This window comes from Hoplias malabaricus, chromosome 12 (genome assembly GCF_029633855.1).
Source record: "Hoplias malabaricus isolate fHopMal1 chromosome 12, fHopMal1.hap1, whole genome shotgun sequence".
NCBI lineage: Eukaryota > Metazoa > Chordata > Actinopteri > Characiformes > Erythrinidae > Hoplias > Hoplias malabaricus.
Window position 1 is genome coordinate 12,333,649 of NC_089811.1, and position 12,915 is coordinate 12,346,563.

At 36.5% G+C, this 12,915-nt stretch overlaps 1 protein-coding gene across 1 annotated transcript; it reads left to right on the forward strand.

Annotated features, from left to right (window-relative positions):
• Window positions 1–4,966: 4,966 nt before the first annotated feature.
• Window positions 4,967–12,915, forward strand: LOC136710889 (uncharacterized). The gene is made up of 6 exons (XM_066686758.1): window positions 4,967–5,165; window positions 6,103–6,139; window positions 6,250–6,402; window positions 8,713–8,838; window positions 9,249–9,278; window positions 9,723–12,915. Exons 2-6 carry the CDS (start codon window positions 6,133–6,135, stop codon window positions 10,544–10,546), a joined length of 1,140 nt encoding a protein of 379 aa, XP_066542855.1. The 5' UTR covers window positions 4,967–5,165; window positions 6,103–6,132; the 3' UTR covers window positions 10,547–12,915.

Consider the following 12,915-nt stretch of genomic DNA (forward strand, 5'->3'; position numbering starts at 1 on the left):
CCTAGAATATGGCACAATCTTTTGGCGTCACAGTAGATGTGCCCTCAGTGGATGGGTGTGTTCTGCTGACTCAAATTTCACTTAAAAGGTTAGTTGTGCTTACTGGTTTATTAACAAAATCTTTGTAGAGCAGAGCTGGACTGAACTTTGTTTACATGTGGGAACTCCATTGTTACTGTAAAAGTTATGAAATTATGCTTGCTGCCAGTTGATTGTGTTTCTTTTATTAACTAACCTTAAATTGTTTTCTCACTCTGTTGTATGATTTAGATTTTTATTTCTTTTTTTCACCATCTATCGTCCACGTGATCCGAGTAAATTCTGTACCCACATTCACAATGTCTCCTACAATCTCAAAGGGAACACATCTAACATTCGAAATCACTCCCTTTTATTGAACAATATTTACAAAGCCCCAGTAGTAAATGAGTAGAAAAATAAATTTCTTGGCCTGTTATACTCTCTGCTTATGGCAGAGGCTTCTGGAATTTTTAGAAAACAGAGAGAACTCCATACTTTGAATATCACAAAATGAAATGAGGTTATTGCTCTATTCCTGCTTTACTTATTTTTGCTGTTTCTGATCACTTAAGGTTGAAATGTCTCCAAACGCGGGAGATAGCCAACTGTGTTACCAAAACCGCTACAAATATAAACAATTTACAAATGAGTTTCTATGGTAATTAAAACAATGAATAAAAACATACATACAAGTAAAACCTCAGCCGCATACAAACAACAGTTGTTTTCCCCTTAAACATACCGTTCCACCTTAAAGGCTAAGTACCATCTATATGAAAGTGTCAAACAAATAAATACAGTGGAATTTGAGTTCCTAAGTTGTGTTTATTGATAGTCAGAAAACATGTTAGAAACTCTAATAGGCGTCTTGCATGTGACGTAGATGGTGGACAACAACTCTAGAAGCTGCACTTAATTTAATGCAGGATGATGAAAAGGTGTGTTGTTTTTGGCTGCAATCATTCAATGTACAGTGGGACATCTGTGCACAAATGGCCCAAAGATCCCAAAATATCCAGAAAATGGACTAAAATTGTCAACTTTAAACGGGCACTTTGGAAAGGACCCTCCGCTCACTCCGTTATCTGCAGCTCATTTCACTGGCGCTTTTCCAACAATATGGGCATGTAAGGACACCAACGAAAGGTGTTCAAGAGCCTCTGTAACATGGAGGTAAACAGGGTAAGGACACTCACTTCGCCTGTTTTAGTTGGTGTTAGTTAACGTTAGCTTGACTCGCTAAACTCGGTGGCTCAGATTATACTCGGCTACGTAGCTGCATTACGGACTCCGGTAAAGTTGGTTTCATATTCGCATATTCAGATTTCTTTCTTCAATAGCTCTCAAACGGTGCATGCAAATGACTTAAAACTTGCAAAGTATTGTTTTTGGGATGCAAGACAAGCAACTACAACCCAGTTTATGTCAGAAATGTTTGCCATTTAAAAAACACGAAATATATTGTTTTCTATGGGCTGCCGCCATCTCCGCGAGAGCTAAGGGACCGTTTACAAACTACACTACACAGTAAAAACGAAGGTGACGAACCTCACACATGATGTATGCTACATCTCCTACCTTGATAAATTTAACCATTACTGGCCCGTGGTGATACATTTTTCATTACAAATTTCAATAGATTTTGAACCTTTGATGATATTGTTTTTAAACAAATTGTATTTGATCAAGTGCCATCCACATGACGTACTACACCTCTTATTTTGGCAAATTTAACCCTTACTCGCTCGTGGTGATACATTTTTCATTATACATTTCAATAGCTTTTGAACCTTTGATGATAATGTTTCAAAACAAACTGTATTTGATCAAGTGCCACCCACATGACGTACTACACCTGTTATTTTGGTAAATTTAACTATTTCTGGCCCGTGGTGATACATTTTTCATTACAAATTTCAATAGATTTTGAACCTTTGATGATATTGTTTCAAAACAAGTTTTATTTGATCTAGTGCCACCCACATGACGTACTACACCTGTTATTTTGGTAAATTTAACCCTTACTGGCCTGTGGTGATACATTTTTTATTATAAATTTCAATAGCTTTTGAACCTTTGATGATATGGTTTCAAAACAAACTGTATTTGATAAAGTGCCACCCACATGACGTACTACACCTGTTATTTTGGTAAATTTAACCCTTACTGGCCCGTGGTGATATATTCTTCATTACAAATTTCAATAGCTTTTGAAGGTTTTATGATATTGTTTCTAAACAAGTTGTATTTGATCAAGTGCCACCCACATGACGTACTACACCTGTTATTTTGGTCAATTTAACCCTTACTGGCCTGTGGTGATACATTTTTCATTACAAATTTCAATAGCTTTTGAACCTTTGATGATATTTTTTCAAAACAAGTTGTATTTGATCAAGTGCAACCCACATGACATACTACACCTTTTATTTTGGTCAATTTAACCATTGCTGGGCAGTGGTGATGGGTTTTTGAAAATAAATTTCAATAGCTTTTTAACCTTTTATGATATTGTTTCTAAACAAGTTTTATTTGAACAAGTGCCACCCACATGACATACTACACCTCTTATTTTGGTCAATTTAACAATTAATGGCCCATGATGATGCATTTTTGAGAATACATTTCAGTAGCTTTTGAATGTTTATTGAAATTGCTCAGAAAGAACATGTAGCTGTTTAAATGAAGTAATGGTGGGGTAGGCAATAATTTGAGCAGCTTTTTTAACAGGTTTTAAAATATTTTTATTGACCAACTGTCAATATTTTGCAGAATGTAAGTATATACACACAAAACAACAGCAATAGTTATAATCCAAAAAAATTACTTTCAATGTAAAAATTAAGTTGTCTGACTCATGAGAGACATAACTTTTGCCAGAGGTGTACATACAGTAGGTGTATGCAAAATGTTGGTGTATCCACAGGATACATTTAAAGAAAGCTGGAGCAGACATTTCCAGAAACAGAGACTGTTTGTCTGTAAAGGGCCATTGTGGATCTAGGACATTGTCCAAGACAAGTAGCAACACATCTCATGTTATGCATTACATAAGGTAGTCTCTGTTTCTGGGAATGTCTGCTCCAGCTTTCTTTAAATGAATCCTGTGGAAACACCAACATTTTGCATACACCTACTGTATGTACACCTCTGGCAAAAGTTATGTCTCTCATGAGTCAGACAACTTAATTTTTACATTGAAAGTAATTTTTTTGGATTATAACTATTGCTGTTGTTTTGTGTGTATATACTTACATTCTGCAAAATATTGACAGTTGGTCAATAAAAATATTTTAAAACCTGTTAAAAAAGCTGCTCAAATTATTGCCTACCCCACCATTACTTCATTCAAACAGCTACATGTTCTTTCTGAGCAATTTCAATAAACATTCAAAAGCTATTGAAATGTATTCTCAAAAATGCATCATCATGGGCCATTAATTGTTAAATTGACCAAAATAACAGGTGTAGTACGTCATGTGGGTGGCACTTGTTCAAATACAATTTGTTTTGAAACAATATCATAAAACCTTCAAAAGCTATTGAAATTTGTAATGAAAAATATATCACCACGGGCCAGTAAGGGTTAAATTTACCAAAATAGCAGGTGTAGTATGTCATGTGGGTGGCACTTTATCAAATACAACTTGTTTTGAAACAATATCATCAAAGGTTCAAAAGCTATTGAAATTTGTAATGAAAAATGTATCACCACGGGCCAGTAAGGGTTAAATTTGCCAAAATAAGAGGTGTAGTACGTCATGTGGGTGGCACTTGATCAAATACAATTTGTTTAAAAACAATATCATTAAAGGTTCAAAATCTATTGAAATTTGTAATGAAAAATGTATTACCACGGGCCAGTAATGGTTAAATTTATCAAGGTAAGAGATGTAGCATACATCATGTGTGAGGTTCGTCACCTTCGTTTTTACTGTGTAGTGTAGTTTGTAAACGGTCCCTTAGCTCTCGCGGAGATGGCGGCAGCCCATAGAAAACAATATATTTCGTGTTTTTTAAATGGCAAACATTTCTGACATAAACTGAGTTGTAGTTGCTTGTCTTGCATCCCAAAAACAATACTTTGCAAGTATTAAGTCATTTGCATGCACCGTTTGAGAGCTATTGAAGAAAGAAATCTGAATATGCGAATATGAAACCAACTTTACCGGAGTGCATTACGGAGGTTTATAGTGTCGGATGAATTCGAGTTCGACTTCGATCACATTTACAAGAATAACGGTACCTCTACATTTGAGTTTAGCTTATTGCTAGGCTATTGTCATGAATAATGTTGGTTATTTAGCTATCGCTAGCTAGATACTGTCATAACAGTCAGTCATAACGGTGTTTTACCGCGGCGTTGTTCAGCTGTTGTCCACCAGTGACGTCACGGTCGCGTTCAAGAATTTCCGTAACGAGCTCGGGTTTTCCGTCAATTTAATAAAATTGTCCGTTTTAAAGCAAATTAAGCTGCTATTTTCATTTTAATTCATACCTATATATGTCAGTAACTAAAATAATGTGAAATATTCATGGAGGTCCATTAAATGGTGCTTAGCCTTTAAAAGACACTGAGCTTAGAACTACGTTTCCCCACAATCGTATCGTATCGCTAGATGTTCCCATTAACTGTCATTCAGGATACAGGCTTCTTAAAAGGCAGAATTTCCAGATTTAGTCCTCAGCTTCCCCATCAGATAACAAGGCAAATGGTTTTATGCTCGCTTAGACATGGATAGTTGTCAGCATGAGGTCTTCAGTTACTCTGTTTAAGATGAAATAAAAACAGACAAAACCTTAACCCCCGCAATTCAAACCCTGATTATAAGCAATGCTATCGTGTTAAAGTGCTTCTGTCGTTACCGCTTGGGTGGTAGACTAGGAACTGTTTAGAAACGGCACTGTTTAAGATCGGACCCATTTGATGGTCACTGGTGCGGTGGGAGAGAGCGCGAAGACAAACAATTTTACTATCAGATTATTTTATCCCGAAAATTAACGCGGTGTGAGCTGTACAGAGGGTTTCTCTGAAATAACAGAATTCTTTTTATCTTGAATTGTTAGGTTTTAAATGTAATATATTAATCGCGAGTTTACTCGCTCCCTGCAACCTTCAGACGAGAGTTACTCCGCACAGCGAGGTGGGTTTGAGTTAGAATTTGTTTCAGAATAGCGGATCAACATGGTTTTATTTGACTCAGTGAATGTGCCTCGAAGATTTGTTTTAACAGTTAACTTTATTCGTGTTGTTTGTACCGAAACGAGCACTCTGTTGTTTTACACATTACACTATTTTCCTTTCTTTCACCTAACGCACTCTATAAGCATTTTCATAATGTGTTTATTGCTCCCCCCCCCCAACCCCAAGGAATCTTACTGTATTCCTTTCCTTCTTGTAATTTTCTTCTACTTGTTTTGTTTTTATTCCTTCTCTGACTATCCTTCCTTGTCTTACTCCTGTATTATCTTACTGTTTTGTGACGGTTGTTATTCTTTTTATCTCTTTTTTTCGCTTCATCCCCTTTTTTGGTCCCCATTATTTGTTTAATTTTCCTTCTCATCTGCATTTCTCTACCCACCTTTCTTTTATCCTATTTCATTGGCTTTCTCTTTCTGGCTTCATTTTCCTGTCCTTTTATTGTTTGCTGTGTTTTCTTTGTCCTTCTTTAAACTTTTTGCGTTTCTTCCATCATTCTTACTTTAGTTTGTTCATTTCCTTGCCTTGTTTTTCATTTTCTTCCTCCCCTTTCTTTTCTTTTTAAAACTCAAATAATTCTGTCATTACTTCGTCCTTTAACGGATTTTTAAGGAACTTATTATCTACATTAATATATTTTCTCTGCAATATTTGTTACTTTTGTTGGTCTCATGCTTCAATCTTGGAATTGGAACCAAATTTCTGGTTTCATTTTCTGTCTAATTTGGCATTGCAAACATAGTTGATTCAGCAAGTTTGTTTTGTCACTAATCTCTTATTTATAGTAATGTATTTGTAAACATTTGTTGAAGCTTTATATTTAATTTATTGCTGTAGTATGGCAATGATCATTTTTTATTAAGATCTGTATGTCTGTTTAGGTACCGCTTCTGTGAGTTTTCGTTTTAGTCATGGCAGGTAAGCAGACTTAAATATTTTCTGCAGTTTGTTGTGACTTATGTTCAGTTGCCATTGATAGGAACTGAACACAAATAGCAAGTTTATATCAGTTATGTTCTGTCTTACAGGGAAAGTATTTGAGTTTGGAAGTAAAGAGGAGCTCTTCAACTTGCTTGGAGACTTTAACTGTCCATACTGCACAAAAACAGTCCAAGCTAGTCCACGCCATTTAGCTTCACAACATCTGAGATATGCAATACATTACTCTGTAGCTGGCATTGGTAAGTAACACAATGACACAAGTGCATCTCAATACATTAAAATAGCATCAAAAAGTTAATTTATATCAATAAATCAATTCAAAAATATGAAATTCATATATTGATTCATTGCAAAGTGTTCTAATGCAACGGTTTATTTATTTTAATGTTGATGATTATGGCTTACAGCTAGTAAAAACCCAAAAGTCATCATCTCATTATATTAGAATAATCAACATGAAACACCTGCAAAGATTTCTTAAGCCTTTAAAATGGTCCCTTAGTCTGGTTCAGTAGGCTACACAATTATGGGGAAGACGGATGACTTGACATTTGTCCAGAAGGCAGTCACTGACATCCCCTTGCTGCATCCAAGCACATTAATGGAAAGTTGAGAGAAAGGCTAAAGTGTGATAGAATAAGCCACAGACCTTAAAGGATTGTCAAGAAAAGGCAGTTCAAAAATTTTGGGGGAGATTCAGACATATCCAGGACATGGGCTACAACTGTTACATTCCTTTTGTCAAGCCACTAATGACCCAGAGACAACTCCAGAAGTGTCCTACCTGGAGAAGAAAAAGGACTGGACTGTTGTCAGTAGTCCAATGTCTTGTTTTCAGATTAATCTAAATTTTACATTTCATTTGGAATCCAAGGTCCCAGAGTCTGGAGGAAGAGTGAAGAGGCACACATTCCAAGCTGCCTGAGGCCTATGTCCCTTTCACTTATGCACAGTAATCCAGAAATATTCCAATGTTGACCCACAGGGGCTGTACGTCTGAACACGACCACCCACAACATTCGTCCTAGACCTTATCTGGACTTTATGCTTCTCAAGCCCTAGTAAATGTTCCAGGTAAAGTACGTCAGTGCATGTGAGAACGGTGCGGGAAATGTCTACCTAGAAATATTAGAGCTATTCATGCTTCCCTCTGCTGACAAGCTTTATGGAGACATGAATTTAATTTTCCAACAGGACATGGCACCTGTCAGCTCTGCCAAATGTATCAATAACTGGCTTAATAACCACACTATCACTGTGCTTGATTGGCCAGCAAACTCGCCTGACCTAAACCCCAGAGAATGTATGGAGTGTTATCAAGAGGAAGATGAGTGACACCTGACCCAATGATTTAGACGAGCTGAAGGTTGCTATTAAAGCAAATAACACCTCAGCAGTGCCACAGGAGCCCTGACCAAGTTTTGAGTGCATATACTGTACATACTTTTCAGTAGACCAACATTTCTGTAATAAAAATAAATAATTTGAATTAGTCTTATATAATAATTCAAAATTTCTGAGATAATGACTGAGGTTTTCATTGGCTGTAAGCCATAATCATCAAATAAAAATAAATAAAGAGTTGCAATAGATCACTCTGTTTGTAAGTAATCTATATAATGCATTTAATTTTTAATGATATTTTAAATTACTGAGCTGCATCTTTATCTATTCATCTGCAAATAAATCATCTGCCATCATTTTTGAATGAATCATGGGTGTATAAGAGGCATTTTTGGAAATTTTTCAGACCATTTTGTCTTTTTCATGGTTTTTTTTAATAATAATTAAGTTTCTCCCTCCATCATTCTGAACTCAGTACCCTATAATAAGCAATTTTAGAAATTGTTTTTGAATTATTTTGAAAAGGCAAAAACAAAAATTTAGTTTTTTTGAAAAGGCAAAAACAAAAAAAAAATTAGTATTTAAACCCTTAGCTCAGTAGTTAGTTGAAGCACTTATAACAGCAATTATAGCCTCCAGTCTTCTTGGATATGTGCCATAATGTTTGAACATCTTTTGGATATTTCTCGCATATGTGCACACTTCTCCTATTACTTAGGTTATTACCTCTTTCAAGAATACATCCATAGCTGGAGTGTCCTTTAGCAAGGCATCTAGAGCACAGACGTGGTTGACAGCCCCTGCTCCGGTTGTGTGCGCTCACACTCACTGCCTCTCGTGTGTGAAGAATTGCTCAATTGTGTTTGTGTTCTTTGCCACGCATAGGTTAAATGCAGAAAATAATTTTCCTTAAGGCGATTAATAAGTAATTCTAAATTTGTAAATTTCAAGTGACACTGCAAAGGGTCTGCATGGTTAGTATAATAAATTAGCAAATATTTCTAAAATTTGTGTTATTACTTCATCATTATAGGATTGAATGGAGAAAACATTTGTTTTTTTGTGTTTGATTTTTGTTTTTTCTTCATTTTTATTTATTTGACTTTTGTTTAAGGCCTCTTCATAAAAAGTGAAATGGTGTGAAGACTTTTGTAATGCATTGCTTGTATATGATTGCTTCTGTTTTACATTTCTTTACACTATAGGCAGGTTCTCTATCCCCTGCTATTGTGCTGAGGAAAAACGTGATAGAAGGAGCCACTGGCATTGTACAAAGTGTCCCAAAGTAATACACAGGACTACGGACTTCAGAGCGCACCTGTCTCACCATGGTTGGTTTATGATTTATTTCTTAAGAGATATTGTATTTGTAGTTTACAAACATGGTGGCTGACATTCATACATTTGTTATGATCAGAATTCTCAAGAAATATGTTTACAGTAACAAAGTTATAAAAAAAATAAACAACATCTAAATATTTACGCTTTATCACTTAAACTTTTACAGGAATTCACTTGCAGTTTGTTGAAGATTTCTGTATGTTGATTGCATTCAGACACTTTTTTTACAAAGGGGTTAAGAGAAAATGGGAGAGTTGCCTCAGTGTATACAACATTAAGTTGAAAAATGACCAACATTTTTATGAGATCCTGTTGCCTTCACAACAATATTGTATAGCTCACTGATGAAGTGTATTTAATGTTTCTTTTACCCCCCTTGTTTTGTTTTGTTTTTTATCAGCGGGTGTTCAGTTGAGAGACAAGCTTTTGGGTAAGTATATAAGTATATATTAAATAACATGTCAAGATAACAAGACTATGATATTAACCTTATTTTTATGAATTTCACATTTTTATCATCAGCATGTTTGTTAGTGTGCACTGTCAGGCTGTGCTCAGTGCAAAAATAACACCTTTCACTCAACTTAGTTCTGACAGATATGAGGCACAGCCCAACAGTGCACCCCTACACCCTGTAGTAATATGCCATGTTCATATTTTGTGGTATGACAGTATAAAAAAGTGTATACTGCCCATCACCAATTCCCAGTGTGATTAAGACTTGCTATGCAAACTGACCTTGTGTGAGTAAGCTCTCCCTGCAGTATCACTGCATATCAGGGTTATTGTTTGTAAACACTTTTTTTCCTGCTTACAAAATGTAGTAATGGTTACTTGAATTAAATAAATATTACATAAACCAATTTCCCCTTAGATGCAGAAGAAGCAAGTGAGGGCACTTCAGGTTTCATTGAACCAATAGAAGACTACAAGTCATCTTGTCAGAAATGTGACACACTAGTTGCTCACCACAATTTCCAATCTCCTTTGAGGAAACAAAAGATGCAGCAGAATTGCAGTCAGGAACAGCCCATGATTTGTGTAGATGCTAAGAACGGGATATATGTGACGCCAAAGGATCTTCAAGGAGCAAAGCTTCCGATACATGTTTGCAAGTCTTTAGTTTCACAGAGTTTTCTCTGTGAATTGGAGACATGCAGAGAGTTCATGACTATGGCTTCCCAGAATGGAAATCCTGGAAAGGAGTGTTATCACCTGGAGAGGACAAGAAATGCCCAGTGCTACAGCCCACCTCCACCAATGTGCAATTTCTCACTACAGGACATGGCAGAAAAAGGGATTATTTCCAAATTAAAGCAGCAAGAATGTATGACATTACATGCAAAGGCCTGTCTTGAGGAAGTAGACTGTGTCTTTCCTATTTTTTGGGAAGAACCGGGTGCCCCTGAAAGATACTTCTACTTCTCTGTATACAGTGATCAAAACGACACGTGGTGTAAGTTCGGAAGGACGCTGGTCACGCTGGACACTAGTCTTGGTAAATGGCACTGGCACTGCCAGTGCACACAACAAAGTTGTGTCCATCAACATATATCCATGTGGTGGATCTTTCAAGAACGACCCTGCTGGCGCAAACACATAGTTAGTAACTCAGAACTAATTGAGGCTGTAGAGACAAAGGAAATAGAGCTTGAGGAAATGCTTCAAATACAGCATTCTGAATCGGCATGTCATTAATTCCCCTTTTGGTGATTTAAACTGTTCTCACTTAAAAAATAATTTGAGAACACTTCCACAAGGATTTTGCATCATGGCATTAGTGCAACTAAAACGTTTTAGGGTGCTACTCCCCAGACTACATGTTCAGCACATTTAGTTTGGGAACGTAACACTACAATTTTATATAGGTTTGTTGTTTTTGTTTTCCAGGTAGGATTGACACCTGAAACTTTTTTAAACATGGTTGAACAGGTAAAAAATATGCCCATTTTCCACTGGAAATTCTCTCTGACCTTATATCCCAAATGCAGGGCAGGCAAAATGTAGCACAAGTTGTGTGTCATAAAAAGCCAAATCAACATGTTCCTTTTTTTTTTTTTTCATGACCTGCCATTGTTATTGATCAGGCATTAGTTACACTGCTGCTCAAAATTTTGGAATCACCTGTCCAAAGTAATAATTGGTTATCAGTCAGTCACAGCCACCGCCAAATTCAACATCATCCACCAAGCAAAATAAAAACTGACAATATTAATCAAAACAAACCTGCAGTGAGAACAGCAGTGGCAGTAAATTGTGGAAAATTATTAGGCTAATAGTTTAAAATGTTTGTTTTTGTATTTGTAGTTTATCACTACTGACGAGAGGTTTTTTTTTTTACTGAATTTTGGAATGAACCATTTACAGTGTCAGTCAAGATGATAACTACTATATAATCTGCTCTTGATACTCTTAACGGTTTTTTACAAATTCAAAAATGTGAAATTTTAGCATTATTTTATATACTGAACAAAACTATAAATGCAACACTTTTGTTTTTGCTTCCATTTTACATGAGCTGACCTCAAAGATCTAAGACTTTATCTAAATAAAAGGCTGCCTTCTCTCAAATATTGTTCACAAATTTGTCTTTGTCTGTGTTCGTGAGCACTTCTCCTTTGCCAAGATAATCCATCCACCTCAGGTTTGGCATAAAAAGGTGCTGATTAGACAGCAGTCTGTATCTGGTGTGACCACCATTGGCTTCACGCAGTGCAACACATCTTTTTCACACAGAGTATCAGGTTGTTGATTGTGACCTGTGGAATATTGATCCACTCCTCTTCATTTGCTGTGCGAAGCTCATGCTGCTACATGAGGTGATAGTTGTGGATAAATGGCACAACAATGGGCCTCAGGATCTTGTCACGGTAGCTCTGTACATTCAAAATGCCATCAATAAAATGTACGTGTTCGTTGTCCATAACATACGCCTGTCTATACCATAACCCCACAGCAAACCACTCACCCACACAACGACATGCACGCAGCCAGCCTTCTGCCCTGCACTGTGAAAATTGTTGTCAGGTGGAGACCCCGATGTGGACGTCGAACCTGAGATTCTTTGGTTATGCAAAGCGATTGATGCAGCAGCTGTCTGGGTGTCTGTTGTCTGGTCTCAGATGACCTTGGAGTTGAAGATGCTGGATGTGAAGGTCCTGGGCTAGTGCGGTTACACGTGGTCTGGGGTTGTGAGGCCGGTTGGATGTACTGCCAAATTCTCTGCCTTTGGAGATGGCTTATGGTAGAGAAATGAACATTCAATTCACAGGCAACAACTCTAGTGGACATTCCTGCAGTCAGCATGACCATTGCACGCTCCTTCAAACTTGCAACATCTGTGGTATTGTGCTGTGTGATTAGAGAAAAAAGAGTGGCCTTTTATTATGGCCAGCCTATGTGCAATAATCATGCTGTCTAATCAGCATCTTGATATGCCAAACCTGTGAGGTGGATGGATGGATTATCTCGGCAAAAGGAGAAGTGCTCACGAACAATATTTGAGAAAAGGCAGCCTTTTGTGTACATGAAAAATGAGAGCAAAAAAGTGTTGCATTTTTATTTTTGTTAAATATATATATATATATATGCAAATAAAAAATAGGTTTTTATTAATAAGTAATAACCCCAAACCTTTGGTGTGTGTGTGTGTGTTTAAGGATTTACATATCTGACTGAATGCTTTTAAGTTGGGCAAAATTAGCAATTTGCATAATTTTAATAAGGATATATAACAATAAATTGTAAATAATTCGGCATCAAGATCTGATTATGAAATTTAGACTAAGGCATGGGTTGGCGTTTGATTAAGCTAATGCAAATCAGAAATTGTTAGCTTGCCAACTGCATACCAAATGTGTTTTCTTGAGTTAAAATGTATGGGGAGACATTGCATGGACTATCATTCTGTGGCAATATCATTATGACAATATTTTAAATTAGAAAAAGAAAACCCCATAGGTGCCACTGTAGGGCTGCAGATGTTTGGTCACAAGCAAGAAAGTGCCCTTATTTGATAAAGAATTATTAAACATGCCTAAGCTTATGGAATGTTTACATTTAAGAAA